The 26,483-nt window shown below is 44.2% G+C and overlaps 1 protein-coding gene across 2 annotated transcripts in view; it reads right to left on the minus strand.

The window, feature by feature from the left end:
* Positions 1 to 1,094: 1,094 nt before the first annotated feature.
* Positions 1,095 to 26,483, minus strand: part of PTPN14 (protein tyrosine phosphatase non-receptor type 14) — a 159,740-nt gene continuing 134,351 nt past the window's right edge. For both annotated transcript variants that reach the window (XM_044425499.1, XM_044425415.1), the window contains exons 14-19: positions 26,259 to 26,402; positions 24,261 to 24,479; positions 21,242 to 21,370; positions 17,949 to 18,180; positions 15,060 to 15,223; positions 1,095 to 7,655 (exon numbers count right to left, since the gene is read on the minus strand). In XM_044425499.1, coding sequence (XP_044281434.1) covers positions 7,527 to 7,655; positions 15,060 to 15,223; positions 17,949 to 18,180; positions 21,242 to 21,370; positions 24,261 to 24,479; positions 26,259 to 26,402 — 1,017 coding nt within the window. In that variant the 3' untranslated portion in view covers positions 1,095 to 7,526. The remainder of the gene's footprint in view (positions 7,656 to 15,059; positions 15,224 to 17,948; positions 18,181 to 21,241; positions 21,371 to 24,260; positions 24,480 to 26,258; positions 26,403 to 26,483) is intronic.

The following is a 26,483-nucleotide window of genomic DNA, read 5'->3' on the forward strand; positions in this document are numbered from 1 at the left end:
TGCTTCAGTAGCTGAATTCAGTGAGTGAGCACACAGAAAATGTGTAATGTGTCTCCCTTAATATAAAATCTCTCACACTTTAAGACTTCAAACTGTATAAGGAAGAATGGGTGGAACTTAATACTTAACAAGTTCATACTAAGTCCAAGAGCCAGTGTGCAACAGGAAATGAACTAAAGTCAGTGAAACCATTTCCAAAGTAGACAGGCAATTTCTTGATATCCGATGCTTTTACATGGCAGTTTTAGACAAGTATGTTTTACTGGGTTTAGGTTCAAGACAGTAATTGAAGGAAAACATTTCTTGAATTGATGGCCGATTGTGGAAGGATTGTGTTAAATTGTGGTTAAAAGTACATGTCTAAAAGAGAAGGTAACTGGAGTTGCCTGGCTGAGTAGCTCTACCTAAGTCACACATTCAGCTCTACCTAAGTTACACATGAGCATGCTGCTGGGATACACACACACACTGGGAGGGATTGGTTTATTTTCAATTCCTGTGTCACCTACTGAACCAATCACAACTTTCCTCTATATGTAAAATGGAAAAGAAGAGTCCTTAGCTTCAAGAGTTGATGTAGGCATCACACAAAGATGGTTAGTCGCTTGCTATTATTAAGGAAGAGGCCATATTTGCAACTTCTGGGAGTTTTCCTCTTGGAGGGCTTGCCTCTCCACACAGAAAGGTATTGGGCAAATTTCACTGCATGGATTTTTCATCTGGCTCATATTCTTGCTATTACACAGAGTAATCGGGATAATATTGGATAATCTAGCAGCAATATTGGTGCTGCATGAGACTATCTCACTGCTGGCCATTTGGGTTAGATGGTAAGTTCTTTGAAAACAATCACTTGAGTTTATGCAATTGCCCTGTAAGTGTGCCCACTTCTAACATTGTCCTCCATAAACAGCTCCATTGTTTTGCAGTCTGGAAAATAGCATATACGGGAAGTTCATCAAACAAATGAACAGGCACCAATATATGGTTATCTGCTTGGATCAACACTTTTACAGGCCTGCCTATTAACTACAGGTGCTCAACACTGATTAATACAAGTCCTTCCATGGTCTTCAACATGATACAGCAAACACTGAGGGGGAAAAAAACCTTTTTATTGCATAAAAGGAAGGCTAAGCATAGACTTGTACAAAACAAAGATTGTGTCAAAACTTTCTTACATTGCAAAAGGAAGGTATTTACACAAAGGCAGTGTAAGGTGTAAAAAAATTACTGCAAATATTAATGCCAAAGAAAACTTATAAAAACAGAAGGAAAAAAGAAAAAGTGCAAAAATACTGTCAAATATCAATCAGTTCTATACAAAACAACCGACAAGCATAAGCTTATGTACTGATATGAATATACATTAGCGTACAAAGTAGCATGCATAGATTTTGTAAAGGCTTTCAACAGTACAAAAATGGCAGTCATACTGAATTAATGTTGCTAATAATAGCTGTCCTCAATACTGGAGTAAAACCAGAATGAGAACAATCCAGTGATGCAGAATTTATTTACAGTGCAATCCTATACAGATCTACTTAAAAGTAAGTCAAACTGAGTTCAATGGATATTGCTCCCATGTAAGTGTGCCCAGGATTGCAATCTTGAGGTACAATACTATGTACGTATAGATAGAAGAAATGCCTACAACCCCCAGCAAGTCCCACCTATACTGGCTGGACATGTTAGCAGTTATAAGCCTTTTTCTGTCTAAACTTGCACAGGATTGCACCATTCACGTGTTAGTTTCTGTAACACAAGTCAGATATAATTATACAGATGCAACTTAAGATCCTCTGCATATTGCCATCTTTTGGTAACACACCATATTAAGATATTCGAGTTTATACAAAGAGAGAATGTTCCCATCTGAAGTGATCTCAGCAAACTTAGAACTGTTGTCATGCAGAATCTTCTAGTGTCAGAATGGCTTTTAAAAACCATATAACAGCGCTCAAACATAAGGCTTTTAGGAACAATGGCAGTGACACATTGAATTCTGGGCACTACTTTGAAACGAAACCCCAAACCAAATGCCCATCATGGCATTCAAGGCGTGACACGGTTAGTATGACCAGTATGAAACTCAGATTATGAAAGTGGTTTAAAGGGGCTAGATAAACCTGGGCAGCGGACAGACAAAACAACAGCAGAAAGCAGCTTCTGAAACCGAGTAGTGACACAGCCCAAGTCTTATGACTGGATTGCCAGTCCAGGGCTTACAATTCCACTGAAATCAATTTCTCAGGATTCTTTCACTAAACAAAAATAATCTGAGGTTATTATACCCATGTTCCTGCTACTGATGACTGCCTCAGAGTATAACGAATCAGCCCAATTCAGAAAAATGCCATGTATTTTTGGAAAACTGGTAGTAAATCAGCTTGCCAGTTCAGTTGCATTGACCAGGGACCATGTTCTGCCCTACAAATTGAAACATTTTGTTACACCACAACACTGTTCGTTATACAAATGAATGGAATAATTGGATTAAAGTCTGCCATACATAGACTCTAATCCTAAAATTGACCACAAGGCCATGGAAATTCAGCTTCCTTTCAGGGAAGCAACAGATTAAATGGATTATCCATACTGTGGAAACCTCTATCCAAACTAATTATGGCCACTAATAGGTGTTCAACAATTAAAACACCACAACCAGTACCTAAGACGATATAAGAACTGATGAATGCCAGATCACAAGATCAACAAATTTTCCAATGAAGATAATTATGGCACACTTTTGAGACATGATTACCTTCGTATTTCATATATGTAAATGGAAGTCATCAGTATCTGCCTAAGTAAACCTAGCATTCCTTTTCTGTACCTGTTGAGATGCTTGTGGCACCCCATCATGCTCAAGTGAGCATTAGTAACATCCATCCAAATCACGTTTTAAATCCCTCACGAAGTAAGTAACTGTAATGCCTTATGGATCACACAGAGACTTGTAGACATGCAAAGAGCTTCCGGACACCAACACGTTGTTCTTTGCCCTTTTCTAAAATGTGGGCTTTCTCCCCAAGTGAAGCAGCAATCTCACACCCAATGGAGTTTACTTCTGAGGGCATAGGCACAGGGATATACCTACTATGGAAATATTGTATACATTTAATGGTATTTTAGCTATCTTAGCAGCACCAACATGATTTCAGAGAGAAAAGAATGCCAAACTATCCAACCAACATAGTAAGTTGTATTTCAATAAAGATCTCTTCAGTCATGTACTGGATGAGAGGTGGTGGGGAGGCAGGCTGTAACTATTAGTATTGATTTCCGACCTTACTGAAGTACTGAATTGGTTCTGCCTGTCACTGTGCATGAATTGGGTGTCCACAGAATCAATGTGCTTCTGGTTTGGATATTTTAGCTGGGAAATTGACTCTAACTGTATTGTGTAACTGAGTGCTATTATGTGGAACACAGAAAAAGCCAATACAATATCACTTAAAAACTATTTAGCTGAGAGCTATCAGAATGAAATGACTTCCTTACGATGTTTAAAGTTTAAGTATCCTGGTACAGCAATGCAGCTTAGAAGGGTGAGAACAGTTATATTTCCCAGCAAAATTGCACTAATGATAATTCTTGAACAGATAAATATATATTGAAATGTTACAACTCTGCAAAGTTTCAAAGCTTTTAGAGTTTCAAAACCAGCATCATATGCTTTGTGCAGCCGGTTCCAGGCACTGTCCTGTGATATGGATTAGCTGTTGGTCCTCAGAACTCCTGAAAGGGAGCCTTATATTACGTGAGTTACAGTAAGCTAGTCTGGATATCACTAAGGTAAAAAACAGACAACCTTGTGTCCTCCAGATGTTTTTGACTACAACTCCCATAATCCTTGACCATTGGCCAAGCTAGCTGGGGGCTTTTGGGAGTGGTCCAAAACATTTGGAAAGCACGGGCTGTGAAACTGTGCGCTAAGGCATACCTCATGGTTGGATGAAAGCCACCTGGAAAAGGGCACCAACCATCTGCAACTGTCTTTTATATGATTGTTAGAAGCACAAGCACAAGACTCTTCTAACAATCAACTGAATCCACCCACAATGCTGATCTGGGCATCTGAAAGAATCACAGAGGAAGATTACGAGGTTTGGAGGCACACTGGCAAGATCAGTCTTCCAATGGTGCCATTTTTCTAAAATACGCATTGGCTTCAAGACTTGGATTTAACATAAACATTACTTTGTATACAGAAACTCTGTTAACAGTTTATATTAAGCCTCAAGTAAGCTAAAACCTGGAACACAAGAGGAACATGATGTTATTAAACTAGCACAACATCCCAGGGTTTCTTCTTGGCTTTCTGAAGAGCAGCCCAATTCACTACAGCAAAAATGAGGAATGTGTGGCTTCCCCAACTGTTGGACTACACTCCCATCATCCCTCACCACTGCCTAGATGGTCAACATCTACAGGCTCCATGATTCTCATCGCTGAGAGCCTAGTCAGTTGCTCAGGAAGCGTTTCTTTTATATCACAATTCCTGGCTCGGATGTAATAGCAAGCCAGGAATCTTCAAAAGCTGGCATCCTTTCTGTTTGTGCATGGAGTTGGAGTGGAAGTGCTAAGCCACAGTTAAACACTACATGTGAATGCTCCCAAGGGGGATTATCTCAAAGTAAATGGATACAGGATGTCCTACACTTTGATTTACTTCAGAAGAAATGAAATTTGATCAGAAACTCATTTTCTCATCCCTGAATGGGTGCTTGAAAATAATTCTGGGTTCAAGAAGAATCCCATTAAAATCATAATCTTGAAGTGTGGCCTTTACTAAATCATATTAAATTAACTTCCATCTCTGCAAGTACATGCAGCCACTGCAACGCTGAAACGACCACCATGAGGAACAGCCAGGATAAATTCTTGATAATATGTAAGGATCTCTTGTTTTGAGTATGCTGTTAACTGAGCTTATCAAGGTCAAATCTGATGTGAGAATCACACCAAACATTTTAACAATGATGTTTAAAAATCACTTTGAACACCATCATCCATTTTAGGAATGGCATAAAAATGGCTGCTTATTACATGAATAACTATTTGGCTTGCTACGGAGCATTGTTCTTTCGACGCAGAAGGCGCTCCTTTGCCATTTGGTGCTCAAGATGTGTTACACTGTGACAAAAAGCATTGGCAGCTCCTCACAGAGGAGCTCCTCCCCCTTTCCTATCCATTATTCCTGCTTATTAAGTAAGTTCTTTCTGGTTTGCACGCTTCCAGGAAAGCCAAGAATATACCCACTACTATCCAGATCTTCTAGCCATCAGACCTTGGAGGGGCTATTTTCCTCCATCTTATTTCCTACCTGTCAGGCCAAATGGAGCAATGGGATTTGACAGCTCTGGGTTCAAACTTAATTCATCATTAGGAAATTATTCAAAAAGCTATAATGAGATAACTAATTTAATACACTTTGCTTCAAGGTTTATTCCTTGGCTGGCTTCCCAGATACAAAGCGTCTCTGTGCAATTATCACGCAGATGCCACTAAAAGACTTTAAATGGTTGCAGCTAATTTAACAAGAGATATGTTGGCATTGACAAGGAGACACTGGACTGAAAATTGGAGTTAACTAAAAACGCTAAAGCATCTCTAAAGGAGCATCAGCAAGAGACTGTACCTTCATTTTCTTCCCCTAATCATCTGGGATGGCTTGAACTCTTCCTGTTCTACTTCTGAGATGACCCCTGTTCTGAACATGCTCACATTGTCTAGTAGTGCAGAAAGTGTGCTTGTTGCTTCAGAAATAATGTGTTCAATTTGCAGAGATGGGGAGCAAATCCTCCTTCAGCCCAACAGCAGACTTCCATTTGGAGAAGCTCTTGGGTAAGCAGCATTCCAGTGGAGGGTGCGACAAACAGCAAAACTGGCAATACCACAATGCCGGAACATTCTAGATTAAAGCTCTGACTGTCAATAACTAAGCCTTAGGAGAGGGGAATTCATTCTTGGGGAATGAATGGAGAATAACACACAAAAGCCAGGAAACCATCCAATGACCTGTGCTAAAATGAAAGGGGGCGTGTTCTTCTGGAGAACCTCAGAGGACCAGAATGGGACTCCAGCCAGGCTGGACCGGGTTCCCCAGAAAAGAGATTTTGCAACCCTGCCACAGAAAAACCAGCTCACCAACTAATATGCACACATTGGATGATTAAAAAGTGGGATCTATCCTTTTTATTATAACCTTTGCTATCTTGAAAATGGCCCAGCTCTACCTCAGCTGTATCTCTTCCTCATCACTAGCAGGTAAAGCTCTGTGGCCTGAAACTCTAAGTACTGCTGGAGGCAGTGGAAGTCAGTGACCATCAGATGTGGAGGGGCCAGTCATAACTCTGTGCAAGAGCACAATCTTCTCAGTCAGCAGGTTTTCCCATTAAAAAGATCTCATGTGCCACGTGACCTCGGAGCTGCCGGAGTGGATGCACCAAGGGGGTGATGCCACATACTACAGCTTATCTGCATCTGATAAAAAAAGTATCTGTCAACTGTAAAAACTGATTGTTGAGAACAGAGCACAGCGTGTAAATAAACACTTAGGGTACAGTCCGCTAGGCAAGCAACTTCTCAGAAGTGGGATCTGCCAGCTCCACTCTTTTTAATGGGAGCACACAGGAACTTGGCAATGGCTGGTTCTCTGTACAATGCCCAGTCCCAAAAAGGGCTTCACTTAAAAGACTCCTTCAGTCCAGCCATTTTACACTAGACACCGTGGACTCACTGAGATCATTTCTGAAGTCAGGTGGGCTCATTTCCTGAGTCAAGATTCAGCACCATTTGCATGCCAAAGGGCTGGTAAGAGCCTTCTCGGAAGCTGCAGGCCAGGCCTGTTCTGTGTTCTGCCTACGCAGCAGTGTTGCTTCTAGCCATCCCTGGTGAGTTACGATCACTCATGGCCAATTCTGAACACCTGGACATCGGAGTCTGCAGGAAGTCCTGCTGCTTCTCTGCAAAGCAGGCAGACACAGGGCACCAGCTTGTTCCCTCTCAATATTATTATGGAAATATATGTGTTTTCAGATTTGGACAAAAGCCACTTTTCCCTCTCCTGGTAGGGCTGTCTTTTCTATGTGCACAGCCTTGAAAAACAGGTTGCAAAATATTCTTACCACAAATAAAAATAGTTAAAGTGTCTCGCACGTCAAATAACAAATGCAAATATCAAGAGAACACTTGTCAGATAGGAACGTTTCCCCTTGTAGTGAATATCAGGCTTGTCAAATGCAGTTCAATTATTACAAATCCGTCATGCGTTTCACGAATTAAGAAAATTCACAAATCATTTCAAGGAAAAATAATAATAAATTATCTTGCATAAAATATTCAGTATGAAGGACAAAGTCCCCTTATCTCCAAAATTGGGACAATTCTGACCAATACTACAAAACCAGATACATGTTGAAGGAGTGTTTTTCAGCACTTTCCAACAGAGTGTGTGTGTGAGAGAGAGAGAGGGAGGGAGGGAGGAGTAGGAAGAAACCAACAGGTCCCTCTTGAGGAGGTTAAATGAGTCTGGAGTTTTGCAGGAACAGGATAAGGACTTGGTAGACAAACTTGTACTGAGCAATGGTTTGGACCATGAACATTCTCTGCTCCCTCAGACGTTGCAGCATCACTGGAACATCCACTTTCTGTAAAATGGAAGGGGAGAATCATGAAAGAGTTGGTGAGTGTGGCAGCAGAATGAATGAACTGCAACCTAGGAAAGGAACAGCAACAGCACTTCTTTACAGATCCAGGTTCTACCCAGTATTGCTCTCGAGATGCCAACAGCTCACCTATGCAGCTTGTCTGTCTGTGGAAGCCACACAAGCTTGCTTGTCATGACGTGTGAACCAGCTGCTACGTTAAAGATATGGCTGCTTTTTTATGCACGTGTAAATCCAGATTAGGACCCAAGGAGGGGTGGCAGAGGGGCTTTAACCCTTCCCATCCAGGGTATACGCTCAGGTTCCAACTCTGGATTGCTGGTGAAGACAAGCCAGACTTTAGGTTTGGAAATCACGCTAAAACAACCCTGGGATGAAATATTCTGCACTACTGAATAGCTTCTGCTTGCAGGTGAAATCAGGCAGGAGCGGCTGAGCTACGTGAACTAGAGTGCTGCTGTGCTCATGATAAGCTGGTTTTTTTTACAAAAACTAAGAACTAACATAGTATCACTGCTGCATGTGAACCAGATCCATGTCTGCTGTGGCCCTTCTAAGACCAGATGGAAAGCCAGGGTGGGTCAGACGTCTTAAGGGCCTTTCTAGTTCAGCAGTCAGTTCCCACAGTGGTCAACCAGAACCTTGTGGGAATTCAACCAGTGGAGCACGGATACCATGCCGGCCTCTTGCCTGTGTTTCGAACAGCCAGTGAGAGGAGGTGCGCTGCCGCTGATACGAGAGGTAATATACAGCCCCTGTGACTAGTAGCCATTCATAAATTTGTCTGATCTCTTTTTGAAGCTGTCCAAATTGGGGCCCATTACTACGCAGTAGCTATCAAAATCAGGATGTGAATGAGGTCAGATGAAACAGAGAGGCTTTTTAATATGAAGAAAAATTAAGGCAAACTGCATATGTAGTAACCGTGAAAAGCAGTTATTATCGTCTTTATGTGAGAAAAGGAGAGCAGTAACAGTATAATGACTTGCTAGAAAAGAGGCTGGGAAATCAAAGCACATCTGTCACACAGTAACAGCCAACTCCTTCTTCCAGGCTACAAACCAGTCACCTGTCAGGGTGGAGAAGGGCTTTCTCCCATCACAGGCTCTACAGTCTCCACTTCCTCACCCAGTTGCTCCGGGATCCGTAAAGCCAAGCTTTCCCCATCTTTACTCGCTCTAGTGCAATGCACACTGCAGTTCTCCAAACCATTAGTGTGGTCTTCACTGCATTTTTTTACCTCCCTAAATTTAGCTTTCACCTTCACTTGGAAACTCGGCAGGCTTATGGCCTTAGAAGCAACTCTCTATCCCATATTCTGTAAGGAGCAATTAGTGTTTCCACTCTAAATTTAGCTTGGAATTCCATCTAAAATAAGCATTACTTGTTTCTTTCACTAAATGTCTACAGGCCAGACACCTGAAATTTTATTTCTATGCAAACCCACTGCAGTTTCTCTTGGATCCAAGGATCAGCCTCCTACACTTGTGAAATATCTTTACCCAATTTTGGGGGGATCTCTCCTTTCCCCTAACCCCAACATCCCACCATCCAGCAGGATCTTTCCACATTCTGTACAGTCCTTTCAGAGTGCTGGAGGGACAGGAAATTCCATTTCCACGAGCACAGTTGATCCAGTGTAAAACAGGATCCAACCCAGAGTGGCTGCCTGCCATTAATCTAACAATCACAGTGCTTGTTCAGAAGCTACATTCTGGAGATAGCTCTCCATTCAGTCTCTTGTGCATTGCTGTCTCACCGAGGGTGTAGGGGAAGAGAGAGAATGAAAAAAATAAACTGGCCTGTATTGATTTTTCATGTTTGCAGAACATCTCTCACTACCCAGTCTGTCCCGGGTAAGAACTAAGTGGCCAAAACTAAAACACTGCATGAAAAGCAAAGAAGAAGAGCCCTGTGGGAGCAGGCCAAAGGCCTACCCAGCTTCTCTTTCACCTGATTACTGTGTTATGTTCTGATTTTTTGTACACCATCTTGGTGGGTTCCAGAAAGCCAGTACAGAAATGCCTTAAATAAATAGGTAGTCCAGATTCCTGTATGCGCGGTGGCCACCCAAGTGCCTATGGGAAGCCCACAAGGAAGCTGTGGGTGCCACGCCACCTTCCTGCTTATGTTCCTCAGCCACTGGAGATCAAAGGCGTGCTGCCTCTGATACTGGAGGTGACCCCTAGGCCACCATGACTTGTAGCCACTGAGGGTCTGCTCTTCCGTAGTCCAACCGCCTGTCTAAGTTGGCAGCCATCACGACCCATCCCGGTTACAAATTCCAAAGTCAGGCAGCAGCTTTCCAAGGTCTTGGAGGTCCTTCCCCATGACCTGGAGAGTTCAGAGACAGCACCTTGGTGCCTGGAAAGTATGTGCACTAGTGCTGAGCTACAGCCCCTCCATAAAGGCAGAGCAGTAATTGTCTCCCCGAAGGCGGGGAGAGTGGCATGCAAGCACTTGCCACAAGAACTGGATTGTGAGCTCTACCCGGAAGGCTAAACCCAAGAGGGCCACAGTGTGCGCTCGCCACACCAGATGCCCAAATGGAGCAACTCATCTGAGGCACCGAGTTGTCCTGTGAGCACACAGGAGTGTCAGGGCTTACTCTCTTCTAAACTTTGCTACACGGCTACACTCTACAGAAGAACACCGCTGCTCATGACCTAATTAAGCTGCAGAGCCAGTTAGAACAGTCTTGTTTGAGCGAGAGAAAAAAATGCAGGCTAGTTTGGATTCGCCCTGTTCAATCAAACCCAAATCTTAATAGCTGAGCATCTGCTATATTTTTTTTCTTTTCTTTTTCCCACTCAGTGCAAAAGCATTTTTTGCACGTTCCAAGCTTTTACACAGTTTAGATGACAGTTTGGACAGATATATTGCAACAGTATGCTTATCACAACCATCTAAGTGCAAGGTTTTGTCTGTGTTAGCACTGCAAAAATCAGCTTTACATCTTTGATGTTAGGGAAACAATTCAGGACTGTGATTCCTATTCATTTGTGGCCCTCTTTTATACCAAGAAAAATGGCACTCAAGATGGTTTACCATCAGACATAAAACATGGTGAAAACTGTAAGAAAACAAGTGCATTAAAAAATGTTTAAAATGTAACAATGGAACTTGCTTACAAATATTCTCAGAATTAGACCGTCTAAATCTGTCTGAAAGGAACTAATAATAAAATTAAAAAGCATAACTTGAAAGGGGGGTGTGCTAATTCCCAACTGTTTCAAATGCGAATTAGTGGATTACATCTGTGTTGCTTGTCTGAAGATTCGTGGCACGGGTGCAAGAGGTCACAGCTTTCAGAAAACCACAGTTCTTAACAGTGAGATCCCATCTGCAAGAATAAGTCCTATTATGCTAAATGAGACTTACTCCTAGGAAGTCCCACTGGCTGGAGAATGAAAGAAGCTGTAGGACTTTTTCCTTTCAAGACCTAAAGAATCGCCACTTCAGAATTTCAATTTCATTTCTTTTTAATGGAGAAAGTTATTTTTTCCCTTCTACCGTAACACTCAAAACCAGGATCATCTCATGAAGCTGATTGGTGGGAGGTTTAGGATGGATAAAAGGAAGTACTTCTTCATACTGTGCACAGTAACATTATGGCATTTGCTGCCATGGGAAGTGGTGATGGCCACCCACTTGGATGGCTTTAAAAGGGGACTGGACGGATGGACGAGGAGGCTCTCCTTGGCTGCTAGTCTTGCTGGCAACGTGCTGCCCCTTTCACCAGAGGTCGCATGCCTGCGTACACCAGATAGTGAGCAGCTTGGGCAGGCCGAGGTCTTGCCCCCCTCCTGCTTGAGGGATCCTGCGGGCAGCTGGTTTGCCGCCATGTGTATGGAGTGCAGGACTAGATGGACCCTTGGACTGATCCAGCATGGCTCACGTTCTTATGGAATTTCACATCTGCAAGAATGTCGAATAGATGCTTGCAAATGCTACCAGATTCTCACTGTTAAGGAAGTGTTATGAACTACCCTCAAAAATTGGCTCCATTATTCAAACATTACAATTAGGTTATTAAAAAAATTCAACAGCTGTTGAATGATAAATGGTTTCAGATATATGTGGAAGATTGAAGAAAGATAAAATTAAACTGGGCAACAGACATAGCATATAGCTAACCTTTCCAGAAAACAAGTAATAGCTATTAGATTTTTAATCTTGCAATAAAAAGTTTTGTCTAAATGTTTTGCAGTGCTATATTGCTAGGTCTCATTGAGAGAGGATATAATAATATTTTGCATTCACGTCTGTACAAAAAAGACAGCAAATCTGTTACTAAAAGTGAGTCTGAAACATCTGGAGTGCACCAGGTTGGGGGAGCTTGCTACACATGATAACATACATTACACTGCGACAAGGAAGACATTTGATGCATAAAAGTAAAAAGAAGCTCGTCTGGGGCTAATGAACATTCAAAATCTGAAGATGGACTTCTGAGGAGCTGACCTGGGGCTCCTGTTCTCCAGCACTTTGTGTTAACTCCCCCTCTTCCCTCCTCTTCCTTCTGTTTCCCAATCTCCCTCTGGTCTCCTTCCTTGATTCCTTTCCACCCAGAAACCACTAAAAACAGGAATTTTAAAATAAAATTCTGCTAGTTTCACATAGGAAAGAAAAGGTGGGTTCCCCTGGAACATGAAAACAATTCCCACAGGAATAATAGATCCCAATATAGTAGATCTAGACTACTAAATTCCATTGAAAATGACTCAAAGTTTCTTGGCAGAACTTGTGCAAATATCCATGAAAGGTCTGTCTGCACCAGAAAGCAGGAAGGGGCTAGAATGCTTCCCTACCTGCCTAAGATAAACCAGACACCCCCACCACTGAACGGAGTAACAGCAAGCCATGACATATCCCCCAACAGCTGGGTGCTTTCTGCATTTTATTTTTTTTTATTTTAGCCATCAGTACATTTCTATAAAGCCTTTTTTCCTCCAAGGGACCAAAGAAGGCTTAACTGGACCTTTCCTGCTTCATTTTGTCCTCATAACAACCCTCTTCAGCAAGTTAGGCTTTCCTGAGAGACAGTGACTTGTGCAAGTGAATTTTATGGCTGAATGGGGAAGAGAACCCTGATCTCACAAGTCCCAGTCTGGTGCTCTAACCACTACACCGCACCTCACATTCAGCTCCACATGGAGAAATCTTATCATCTTTTCAGTGCCAGGTCATCTTCTGCCCCAGGCATTTTGTGGCACAGGTTTTAATGTCAGTTGTCTCATTGGATCTTTCATGGTATCTTATTATAACTGTTTTTTTTAACCAGTTTTAAAACGTTTAAAAAATTTCAGAAGTTGTTTTTGTTTGTTTTGTACTTTTTGAGAATTGACCCAGAAAACTTTGGCTCTTGGGCAGTATAGACGATACACAAAAAACCGAAACAAAACCGAAACTGAAAACAAAAACAAGAATATACGCCCTTTCTGCTGCTTTGTAGAGAACTTGTTTTTAGTCAATAGTGTTGTCAGGCCAGATTCTGACACAGAACAAGTAGGAAGGCCTTAAAATGCAGCAGGAGTAGTTAACAACATTTTAAAGTATTTCCATTTTCAATGGCTGTAATAACATCAAGGTCCAGGATCAAAAATGGCGTAACTGCCCCCACATGAGCAACTCCCCTTCCTCACATTCTGATGTGGGAACAAGATTTTTCTGAATGTGTAGGCCATCCTCAGGTGGGCATACTTTGATATGATTTTGTTCTGTGCTGTGCATGAGTAAAAATGCTGGCAACTCACATTCTCCCATGCGAAATTCAGAAAAGCTGGATGCTGCAAGTTCTGCTCAATCAGATTTGGACATTTGTAGGGATTAGGCAGTATCCCTCTCAGGCAGTCTAACCATGTGGGAGATGCTGCCCTGGCTGTGAGAGCCGGTGCGGCACAGTGGCCAGGAGGGCAGGCCTAGGACTCCGGCGACTTGCGTTCTAGTCCCCCCTCAGCCACGGAGCTCACTGGGTGACTGTGGGCCAGTCACAGAATCTCAGCCCAACTGCCTCCCAGTGTTGTTGTTGTGAGGACAAGCTTGAGAGAAGGAGGAGAATTGTGTAAGCCATTTTGAGTTCCTTGGAGGGAAAAAAGACAAGACAAGACATGGCAACAGACTTCCTACTGCCCCCTTTTCCTTTCCCCTTCTGCTGCTACAGAGCTATTTAGCCCTCGAAGGCTTGCAATGAGGCTTTTCCTCAGCGAGAGGGACTGGTGGGGAGGTGGCGCTGGAGACGCCTTCAGCCTCAGCAGCAGAGGTGCTCTCCAAGCATCTCTCTCAGAATGCCTCCCTCTGGGAAAGGATCCCTCAGAGTGAGAAATCTGGGCTGACCAGCCTCTCTGGTGGGCTGATACGGTCATCTAAGAGGCGCTGATCCCCCCTGCCCTACTGTTGTACCAGCATGCAGGAATTTCTTTGCCTTCCAGCACTCCTGAGAAGGACTAAAAAGCCTGACTTGCTCTCTTGCACAAGACCATGTCTGGTTTCTCAGGCTTCATCAGCCCTTTCCCCAGTGAAAGCCAAGAAGAGTCTCCCCTGGCACTGGTTTTCCTTCCAAGCTCTTGTTGCAGCTGCAGTGTGGAGAAAGTGACAAACAGCAGGACTTTTCTCCCACTGTTTCTTCTCTTAGCCAAAAGTCAGGGCAAATGGCTGAAATCTTTGCTTCTCTCTTCTGCATGTGCTAAAGGGGGTCAGGAGAGAAGCAGTTTTCTTGTGCTCAGGCTGCGCACCCGTCAGATCTCTCTCAGATGCACTCATCGTTCTTACACACTCTCTCCTGTGGACTTGCACTTCCTTACCTTTGCTAGACCATCATGCCAGGAAGAAAATCCCTGGCACTCTCTCCTCCCAACTTCTGTGCATGGCAGAAGGTGCTGAGGGAGGGGAAGAGGCTGGGGGGAAATATAGGCTAGCTAGAAAGCTCCATGGACTGGGATACTCTACTGCGGATCCAAACACTGCTGCTGTCAGCCATGGGATTTCAGAGGAGAGCCTAACCGCTAGATTAGAAATGATCATTGCTTGAGTGCATCTGTTTAGGCCAGAATGCAAACAAGCGCTTTCTGTCCCCTTACAGATGCTCACTAGCACAGGATTGCTGAGTTTATTGTATCAGTTAGCCCTGTTGCGAAGGATCATGGAGCTTATCTTAAGCTTTGCAAAGGGTACTACTGGCCCTGCACTGTCCCTTGACCCCATGCTTTCTCTTAGTCTTTGAGGAACCAAGACTCTTTCCCGATTATGCTGCAGCGTAACAGCACAGCAGAACCTCTGGAATTCGTGGACCGGGATCTACTTCGGGCTGACTTTTGCAGTGGTGCTTGGGGGACCGAACGGTCATTGGCAAGGAAATCGTTTCTTTGGGGCGACGCGTTTACTGACCTCATTGTGCTCCAAGCAGCCAATCATGAGTTCCGTCAAAATAACCACACCTGTCCTCCCCACGCCGGCGCTGCAGTGCACGACGACCGGCGGATTGCAGTTGTTGCTGCTGTCCAGAACACTGTTGGTGTGGCGGCGCACGGACTGGATCTCTTCCAAATAGGCTGCGAGGGTGGGAATAAAATGAAAATTGCATCCCCAAATTCTGTGCAGCTTCCCATAAACGATGACAAATGTATGGAAGAGCAAGTTTCCTTTTAAATTATGATAATTTACAGTTCTTCGAAGACACTAATTATTTGGCCTCTGGACAGCAAACAGCACCGGATCCAGCAAGTACCAGCAGGGTGGCAATTACTACTTGGGACTTGGATTCTTTAAATTAAATAGCTCTTTAAAAAAATACATACACGCACATTCTTTCCCCCTCTGCAAATCCCTAAGTCCCCAAAGCAGATGAGTGTAGACATTACTTACAGCAATTCCTGCTATTAACAGACTGAGATCAGAACTGCAGCAAAGTCCCCTTGAAACAAAAGCCTGTCAGAGCCAACACCTAATGGGAAGGGCACAGCCATCTGGTTCTTTCCACACCTTGCAGAATGAGTTTGAGTTCCAAGCATGCCCACCTGCACTCTCTGCTTCTCAAGTGCAGAGTCAGGCTTGCTTAAACAGCATTTTCCCACACCAAAGCAGCCCAGTGTAGGAAAACAAAACGGCCATCATGTCCACCCCTGTACTATTAGTGACAGAGCATCCTACAGAGGCTACAAGTTTTGGGATGCCAGAGAGTCTTTAACAAGATCAACAGTTCTGCCCAAATCATAAGAAGTAGTAGTTCCCTATAAAATTTCCCAGGAAAAGAATAATCCTGTGAATGCCATGCAAGAATGATCTAAAAGGAACGAGTGTGTTAAGGTTCCTTCTTGTTGGTTCTCACGAACCAGCCTGAGAAGAGTTTCTTCTGTTCTTTCCTCCCGTGCGACCATTTATTCTATGACTTCTGTCCTTTGCTGCTCACTTTGCATTTTGACAATGGGGCCCAAATATGACAGCAGCTGTATCCGGAAATGAGGCACAGCTCCAGACAATCACCCTGGCCTGCCACCCCAGGGCAACAGCAGCAAATTGGAACCGTCTGGGTAATTCGTTTTGAGTCAGGTCATGGAAGGTGTTTATGGGGTATCATCCTATAGAGCAATATGGCTGATCTCTTTGCTCAATAAAACGAGAGCCACTGCATCCTCATCTAGGTCACTATGTCCAGTTCTGGGCACCAGGATTTAAGAAAGATGCAGAAATATTAGAAAGGGTCCAGAGGAGGACAACAAAGATGATCCAGGGTTTGGAAACACTGCCCTGTGCGGAGGGACTGAGAGAACTGGGCATGTTCTGCCTTGGGAAGAGAAGGCGGAGGGACATATCACTCTGTAAGTACCCCAACGGCTGTCAAAAAGAGGAAATCAAGATCTCTTCTCACTGATACCAGAGTGTAGGACACAGAGTGATCAAGTCAAGTTGTGACAACCCAGATTCAGGCTATACATATCAGGAAAACTTTCCTCACCATCACAGCAATATGACAGTTGAACCAGCTGTCTAGAGGGGTGGTGGGCTTTCCCTCACTAGAGCCATTCAGGGCAAAACTGGACAGCCATCTGAGTGGGATGGTGAAACCTGCTGACCTGCAACAGCAGGGGTTGGACTGGATGGCCTTCAAGGCCCCTTCCAACTCTGCTATCCTATGATTAAGATTTCACCAGACTCTTTAGCCCTGTCTAAGCACTCTACATTAGGGACATGTAAGTATACAATGGATGCATACCACCTCCAGCCCTCCCATCACCATCCTAGCCACGCTTCCAGCACTGGGAGAGCCCTTTGCGCCTGTGAAAGTTCCCTGGGTGACTTAGACCCCTGGGAAATCACACCAGAATGGCTGGTCCCCATGGCAGGCATCATTCTCAACTCACAAGGATGGCAGGTGGAGAAGGACGGCCAGGTCATGCTTGCATTTGCTTTCCCTTTCCTCCAGCTTTTTGTTCCTTCCCAAGGCTGGAATACGAGTGCTGCCTGCAGGCTGCAGGCAGCCCACCAAACCATTGCTAAGAGCCAGCCAGGTCCTCCTGCATCTTTGCCAGGGTGGCAACTGTAGCAAGAAGAACTGCAGGGATGCTTCTCTGAGTGCTTCCAAGGGATCATCTTCCCTAACTGCTGATTTTCCCTCATTACCCATCGTGCTTGGAGCCAAGTTTTGGCTGGTAACGATGGCTCTTGGTCCTTCCTCGCTCCTGCGATTCCCTTGCTGGCTGCAGCAGCAGCTCACAAGAGAAACTCCCGGTGTTCCCAGGCTTGTGCATTTACAGGTGTGCATGTGCCTATGTATGTGCGCACATACATGAACCCCCATCTTACTCAGCGATGCCCTTAGACTCGAGCATTCCTGCCCTAAAGCAGAATGCTGAGAAGTTTCTAGTGATATAAGCGCAGGGATCTGAGGAACACTGCACATTTATTGGATGAAGTTACACATGTGAAGGCATCTTAGAGCGGCATCATAGCTGGTTGTCATGACAAGCAGCTTCTCTCCAGGGAGAGAATTACCACCACAGCATGAGAACCTAGGAAGGGCCACGCTGGACCTCATGGGGAATCGGATTTGACTCCCAGGTCTCCAGTTGTGATGCCTGCTTTCCCCACTAGCTGGGCCAAGTGCGGCTGGAAAAACCCTCCATTAGGGAGATCACAAATGTCAAGGAAGCACAATGGTCATCCATTTGTCTCACTGGAAATCCTTTCCTCCTCAACTTTTAGTAAGCGCAATTCCCCAGCCCATAAAAATGCCCGCACTTTTCAATTTCTTCACGCAAATATGCAGAAAAATCTTACACAGAAAGCCTTGTTCTTCCGGACAACCTTGATCTGGCCAGTCCGTGTACTGCAAATGCCACACAGTCTTTTCTTGTCCAAGCAAAAGGTGTTTGACCTTCAGACCGGTTGTGGCGTAACAACCGGAATCTGTGCGGAATTTGGTGGTCACCTTAAACTTCCCATATGTGGCTGAGCTGTGCTTGGAGCCAAGTTTCGGCCAGTAACGATGGCTCTTGGTCCTTCCTCGTTCCTGCCCCAGAACAAAGGGATGAAGAAGCAAAATTAGCATGGTTCTGCTCCATAAAATATGGCTGCAACATTTGGAGAGAGGAGAGGACCAGCTATTTAGCCAGCCAGTCTGGCAGAACGATTAGAGAGCTGAACTGAGATTCAGAAGATCTGGGTTTTAGTTCCCCACATGGCACTAAAGTACACTGGATGACTTTGGGCCAGGCAGTGACTCTCAGTCTAACCTACCTTGCAGGGCTGTTGTGAGGATCAAATAGGGAGGAGGAAGACTATGGAACATGTCCTGGTTTCCTCTCAGGAAAAGGCGTAGCATACAAATGTAATCATAAATGAAAACGGTCCTATGAATAGGTATTTAACCATAACTGGAGGCCTCAGCTCAACTCCTCATGAAGCTCACTGGATGACTTTGGTCTATTACTTTATCTCAATCCTACCAACCTCACAGGGTTATTGTCAGAATAAAACAGGCAGGGCGAAATCCCTGTCCCCTGCCCAGAAGTCCTTGGAACAAGGGCACAATCCAAATGTTTTAAGTAAACGTAACCATTTCATTTTGTTCCCTCTTTGTGCAAAAACAAGGAGCGATACCAAATGAGCAGCTGCCCAGCTGTGGCTTGCGCTGCTGCTACCGCCTGAAACCAGAAATAAGGCTTTGAAATATCAGCTTTTTATTTTGTCCTCGGGCATCTCCATCAGGGGCTCTGCTCAAGATGCTGACCGAAGCATGCACAGGGAAGCCAGTGGGAAATGAGAAACTGGGTTCCAGTAGTTGAGAGAATGAGTAAAATATTCCTGAGCCATTGCTCCATCTGAGACTATGCTTCTGTGTGCTCAGATGAAGGAACTACTGTACAAACACACAATGTGCCATCAACATCATTGTGTGCATCAGGAAAAAGGCATCTTGCCCAGAATGGTTTCAGGTGGGAAAAACAACAGTTTCCTCCAGAATCACGCCATTCAGCCAGTCACCCTGGATATAGTGTTGCTGTATCCCAGTGAAGTGGGGATGGCGGTAGGGAGGGAGAGGACCAATACTGTCAGAATGCCTCCCTTGAAAAAGGTGTGTCTCCCCTGCCTCAAGGCATGCTGGCACACGGAATTGTTCCAGGGTGTCCTTTCATCGCGGAGTCAGCATTCATACTGCCTTCACTGGGCAGAAGGTTCTGCCCTCTTGAGATTCTGAAGATTCCCTGCTGATCTGATGCAGTATAAAAAGCCTTAGCAAATCCATGCACACAGTGATGGTTCAGGTTATAAGACTGCCTGCCGCTGTTTAGAAAGAGACTTTCTCCACGGTCACATTAGCTGGCGAACTGTGTGCATTTAATGGACTCTTGCTCCCCCTTCTGAACAGCTGATGGTGGTAAATGTTTAAAATGGGAAAGATCGGGCAACGCTCCTTAAACAGAACGGCTGTTCCTCTGTGCCCAGCGAAGGCAGCGCAGCTCGGAGCTCGATACAGGGATTGTTACTGGTGCGTGCCAGTGTTACAGCCCACGGTTTGGGGATTACAACAGAAATAACTGTTTTATTTGGCGTGGGATGCAGACTTTTTGTTTTGTTTTGCTAGAGACTTCCAGGGGAACAACAGCTTCTGGTCTCTTTGCAGCTGATAAGGATGGCCCTATGCAGAGGTGACCTTGGATGAGTCAAGAATGTCATTCTTTTCAAACAAAAGGGCAGCTCTGCTTCTCAGAATTCACTGGTTTTGCATTTGCTTTGTTTGGCAAGCTACAATCTTTTAATGGACCTAAACTTCCATTATTATACAGTGTGGCCAGCTTAAAAGCTAGAAAGTTACAAACAAGGTTGTAACAGTTGAGTCATCCCAGGCAGAAGTTAAAAGGAATTTTTTAAATGCAAAAACAAATAAAAGCCTAGAACAAAAGAGATGAGCAAAGAGAAAAGGGGTAGCAGGCTCTCCGGCATCACAACCCGCCCCCCCCCATTCAAGCATCAAGCATCACAATGCATGTGCAAAGTCTCTGAGACTGATCGTGCTGTGTCCTCTGGAACTCTATTCTGTGTGTTGTACAAGAAGCTGAAACTGTGGTGAGCTTTTAAATGCCTTCTGAAGACACCTTGTTTCGGACTAGTTCACTGCTACAGTTCATCCTTGTTTCTGCTGTAGTGTTTTCAATTCATCAATGCTATTTTTATATTGATTTTATACTGTACACATACAGTGAACTGCTTGGATTAAAGTATTAAGTGATTAACAGCATTTACTCTGTTGCTATGTTCTACATTGTAAGCCGCCTAGGAAGGCCTCAGCAATTATAGGCAGCCTATAAATATATGTAAATAAATAAATAAATTTAGGAAGCACTTCCTGACAGTCAGGACCCCGAGGGTGTGGAATGGGCTTCCACGGGAGGTGGTTGAGGCTCCATCGGTGCGGGTGTTCAAGGATAGGCTGGACATGCATATGGTGGGCATGTCATAAGCGGAGTCGGCTGGAGCCGGGGGTCAGACTAGATGGCCCGGGAGACCCCTTCTGACTAGCTCTGCTTCTATGTTTCTAAAAAAATAAATAAATGCTATGGGATTAAATAAGTAAAACAAGGTCCTTTTGCAGAATTTGTCTTAGTGCTGTGCGCTAATGCCAAAGCAAGAAGGTGCTACGTGGGCTGTCCCACATCTTCTTCCCCTGAAAATTCTGATGATTTTTGCGTGAATGGCCACGTGGGGCCATGTGCAGCCTGTGGGCCATGCTTTTCCCATCCTATGGCTTCTGGAACTGTCTTGTTTAAACCAACCATCATTAATGGTGACTACAATTCCAGCATTGGAGGACCCGACAGGCTGCAGCCGAGCAAGAAAGCTTCTCAGCTTCTCTTCCAAGCTGTACAAGAGATGGAGAAGGGGGGGAACACAAACGCTTCAGAGGAAGCCAGGGCAAACTACAGTTCAGCATGCCATCCAACCGCAGCCCTGGCACCCGTCTGTGTGTACCTAAAGAGCCCTCCCCGCGACTTGCGAAGCACTCCTTCCTCGAAACGGCAACCATGACTCGCTTGCATTCACTCACAGATGTTTTCCGTCATTCCACATACCTCCTCTGCCGTCACCATCGCTATCACATTCACGCCTTCCTCCCACACCATCTGCCAGAAATCATGGCAAGTCTGTGGCAAAGGTCCTTGCGTGGCAATGTAGTGCCATTCTTCTCCTCCTATGGTGACCTGAACAAAAGCAAGCCAGAGGGAAAAGACAACCAATTACTTCTCGAGTTCAGTATGCCATAACTCTTCATCTGTTCATAAAATTTCACTTTTACATGTGAGTTCAACCCACCCACTCATCCTTCTTGTTGTTACTGCTACACACACAATATTATCCTTTATTTATGGTGTTTCTTCTCTACTTGAGTTCAAAGCAGAGACCAGATATGAATAATATATTTGTGCGCTGCTGTAGCTTTGAACTCTGAGTGGGCAGAAATATCATAAATAAAGGATAGCATGTATCTGACTCCAAGAAAATGTTTATCCCAGTAGGTTACGGGGCCTGGGTCAGCTTCACTTCTAGAATGACACTGGAAATAATAAACAGAAAACAACCAGGGCTGTGGGAAGGAAATGGCAGTTAAAGTAAAAATTGGATCCCTTCCCATACCTGCTCTTCCAGTGAAACACTGGTGCGCGCACGCACACACACACGTTACATATTTTGGGGGCAACATTCATTGGAAAAAGCAGGCCTGCCTCCATGACATGTAGCAGCATCTTACTATTGTACTCAGTCATATATGGCTATGTTTGTTTGTCCCAGTCAATAACATGTGTATGAGGTGGGAAGTGCCAGAGTTTAATGAAACTGACAAAAATAATCCTATCAATTTCAGTGAGCTGCAAAATCAGGATGTCTTCTCAGTAGGTCACAACTAAAGCATAGGAAGTTGTGTGTTGTCGAAACTGTAGGAGTGCAGTCACTGAAAAGTGAGATTTACTTTTGCACGGGCAGATAGAACATTCATATCGCTGACATCCTGGAATAAAGTCAAGAAAGCAAAAAGCAAAACAAAATCACCATGCAGGCAGAGTTGCAACTGAAGTCTGAAACTTGGTTTTGGAGGGTTGGGAGTTGGGGGCAAGATCTTATCAAAATGTTACAGGAGTTTTGCTTTTCCTGCTCTGCTGGGCACCAATTGTTTCTCCGCCTCAGCACAAGGCTTGAACAAAAATCCATAAATGGTCTAGGGGGAGTCCGCTGCCTGAGAAGTGGCAGCATTTGCCTGCCCCAAGTGCAGGATATTAAAAAATGATAACTGAATGAAAACCACTCGCTGTGTGACTGAGGTAAAAATCTGCAAATGCAATTCTACCTTCTGAGCAAAAGAACATCTGCTTGGCTCCTGTAACAGCCACTTGGAGTGAGGGAAGAAACAGATTGGCAGAGCACTCAAGTTGTGCACCACTAAACATTAGCACATGTCCCTACATGTGCTGTAGAACAATGCGCATACGTCTGATGCTGACACACCACATGAAAAATGAGCCCTTAAAGCTGGCTGGGGAGAATTCTTTCTTGGCCCCGGCCACCTGATCGGGTTGAAATTGTGCTTTCAGAAATGATTTCTCCTCCCAAAAATGGATGAATAACGTTAGGATTCCATAATGAGTCATCCAAGCAGAGGCAGAAAGTGCCAAGAACAACCAGTATCTTCTACCCACCAGGTCTTTGGCAGAAATCTGATAGGATTCTGGTTTTGAAAGGTGTTTTGACTCAACAAGGATTTAACATTGTAAATTATGACCAAGCTGCCCTTGAACCTCACCAGAGATGTCTTGCAGCAAGAGATGTTTATAATTTAAAGTTCTTTTGACCAGCATTGAAAAACGCTCATAAAATCAGGCACGTTCAAGTTTTACCAGCAATAATGCAGCCAGCATAACAAACTGCCGAACAGCTGTACAAAACAGTTTAGATATGGCAGGTTCTATGCAGTATTATGACCTGCACACAAGTTTATTCTGGGTACCAGTGTGCTTTCATGATCAGAGTTAGAAATGAGGGACCCCAGGTTCAAAACCCCACTCAGCCAGCAGGTTTATGGGGAAATCCTGGACCAGTAGTCCATTCTCAGCCTGAACTACCCCATATATTTCTTCTGATAGAGAAAGGGGAGAAATGCACACACACTTCCCTGAACTTCTTGAAGAAAAGCTCAGAGATAATGGTGTATGAGAGCTGAACCAAATCCAGTTGTGTTCAGCCACCTTTTCTTTCAAATTCGGGATGCAGAATGAGATGGTGACTGAAACAAGGCCAGGGTCTGAGAAGGACTAACGTTTAAATCTAAGCTCAGCCAACAGACAAAAGACAGCACAACGTTTATGCGCCAGCTAGCAATGAGTCGGAACCTAATAGGCGAAGGCAGAAACCTTTCTGGCACATGACAGAAACTCACTGGGGTGGCTTCTAGGCCTAGTAAAAAACAGCAGGGGAAACAACATGCATTAGAGGCCTCTCCGTGGCCTCAATCAATCCTATAAAATGGCAATATAAGCGTACAGTCCAGCATGTTAGTGAATCCCATGCTGTCTAGCAGGGATTAACTTAGTGTAAGTGCATTTAGGATTGCTGTCCAAGTGAGTCACAGCACCTGGTTAACATACAGGGGAGCAATGGTAAGTGTGCTGGGTTTTTAGCAAAGCGTTTAATAAATATTACTGGCCACCTAATGAAAAGGAAGACCCTGATGCTGGGAACGATTGATGGCAAAAGGAGAAGGGGATGGCAGAGAATGAGGTGGCTAGGGCAGTGGGGCAGTGGGTGTGAGCTTGGGTGGACTCCGAGGGAGGGTGGAGGGCAGGAGAGCCTGGAGGAATGTTGTCCATGGGGCTGTGATGGGTCGGGCATGAATCTGCGACTAACAACAACATTTCAGTAACAACAGGCATGGATTAAATACTGGCAGAAGAAACCAAAATAATGTGATTTGTGACCAGGTTGCTGCTAGGTCAGCTTCTCAACCTGGAACTGAGCTGTTCTCCTAGATTCAAGTCCAACACTCCTCCCTAGAACACCAGACTGACTTCCAGTGCCAGGATCTGTTTCCTTAGTCATTACCTTTATGTGTGAGGCATTGATGTAGCCCGTATTGTTTTCTTTGGTTGGTACCAGCTCCACTCTGTTCTCCTCATATGGAATGACTTCTCTGATACGGTTGCGCTCTGCGTTGTCAGGCAGCATCGCGGAAGTAAAAATCCCATCTGCTTTCTTCTTTGGAATTTGTTCATATTCGGTGAATACCATCCCCTCTTCCAGTTTTCTTCTCAGGGTTTTGCACTATTATATCCGAGTTAAATTTTAAAAGAAAGAGAAGAAGAGAGGATGCTCCATTCCAGGAAAGCTCCAGGTATAAAATATTACCACTGCTAAATATTTGCACTCCCATAAAGGGATAAATCTATGTACTATGTATAGTTTGGGGGAAAATTATATTCCAGTGCTTCCATCTGGCCTTCTAAAGATAATACAGAATTGAGACAAATACCCAGACTTCCTATGTGTTGGGAGCTTATCCTATTGGTCTTCAAGGAAGCTCCTTCATCTGGATTCCAACGATCACCAATTGTGATCACTTTCATCTTGCCTGGGGTAAATTTTCATTCAATTTTTTTTAAAAATATACTTCATTTCATTAATGCAAAAGTCCTTAATCTACAACATACAGATATGAAAAGGATAACTTATATAAGTTAAATATGTAATTAGTTTCCTTTAAAAAATTAATCCAGTTTCTTATGTTTCTCAGCAATAGTTAGGGTTGAGAATGCTCGTTTGCAGTTTTCATGAGAAGGAGGAGGAGAAGAAGTGGGGCTTACACTCCAAAATTTTGGTGCTACACTGCAAAATTCCTGATAATCTCTCCCAGCTGTTTTGCTGGACAAAGTAGACACTTGAGGCACTTCGAAGAACAGTTCCCAAGAATGACCCACTGGAATCAGCCATCCAAAGAAATTGAACTGAAAATCCAAATTCTAGCAAATTAACTTTGTTGACATTAAGATGAAGACCAATCACCCGTTACCAGACCAGAAATGCTACTGCAGCATAAAAAAAGCAAAGAAATGTATTTGTACTACTGCTAGGTCTTACTCTGGTTTTTACTTCTATTTTGTACTGTAGTTTTAAACTTCAAAGTTTTTACACTGTTATGTTTTTGAATTGTGAAACACTGACAGAGCTTTGGTTAGAAATGTAAAGAGCAAACAAACAAGGCTGTGTTATCAAGGAAAGTCTGCCCATGAGAGGTAACCATATAGTCATTTCATTTTCAGAGTGATGAGACCCTGGGGTTAAACTTGTGAGGGTCTGACACTGTTCCAAATGTGCCTCTTCCTGGAAGGCCTCAATCCTCTGAACAGAATAGCCTGAATGTGTGAATTGGGTAGGCCTGAAGAGGGTACACTAAATGCAGCATCCCGTGCACCTGCCCATCTTTAGACTTGGAATGCTGTGTCACAAGAGTTAAGCAAGAATGTTACCCACATTCTCTTGCGTACGACTAGGCCTCTCCATGCAACGGGGACCCCGATAATCTCACTGCAGAGGCCTACCTGCATGTGCCAATACCCTCCTGTGCTTACGGAGATGCTAATGGGTGAAGAGCACCAGTGCTAAATGCTGGACTCAGAATGAAGACACCTGGAACCAAATCCTTGCTCAGCCATCAAGCCTACCAGATGACCTTTTCTCTCCTTTTTTCAGCCTCTTCTACCTCCCATGGTCATTATTCCAAGGATAAAACTGGGGAGGGGAAGGTAGGCATCGTCCTTGCGCTCCTCAAAGGAAAGGCAGAACACCAACAGTCCATCAATAACCTCCAAAGAGATTTTGCATAATGGCAGGTACACTGGGCAGGATTCCTCCAACCTAAAACCACCCCACAAACCTTTACTTGCATGTGGAACTGGTGAACTTATGTGCACGATCACAATTTTGTGGGATGCCGTATTAGTCTGGCAGTACATATTTGCCTAGCCTTTCATTTCATACTTCAGAAATGGCTGGTGCCGACAGCAAGCAAAATAGCACGCTTTGTTTTGCAAGTCCTATTCTTACCCGCTCATCCATTGGCACCTTGGCTCCTTCATCCTGGCTATCCTCAGGCACTGGAACTCGAGCAACTGAGAGACCATTGAACGCTGCCAACATCAAGGGCCTCTTCTGGGCCTCCAGGCCTGCCATCTTCTGTTTCTCTAGATACTTTTGGCAAGAAAAGGCACGCTTTCATCTCGGGGTGATTAGAAATAATGCCAGCAGAATGTTGGAATGTCTTTTTAATCT

The sequence above is a fragment of the Varanus komodoensis genome, unplaced genomic scaffold (genome assembly GCF_004798865.1).
Source record: "Varanus komodoensis strain SLA01 unplaced genomic scaffold, ASM479886v1 scaffold1, whole genome shotgun sequence".
Taxonomy (NCBI): Eukaryota; Metazoa; Chordata; class Lepidosauria; order Squamata; family Varanidae; genus Varanus; species Varanus komodoensis.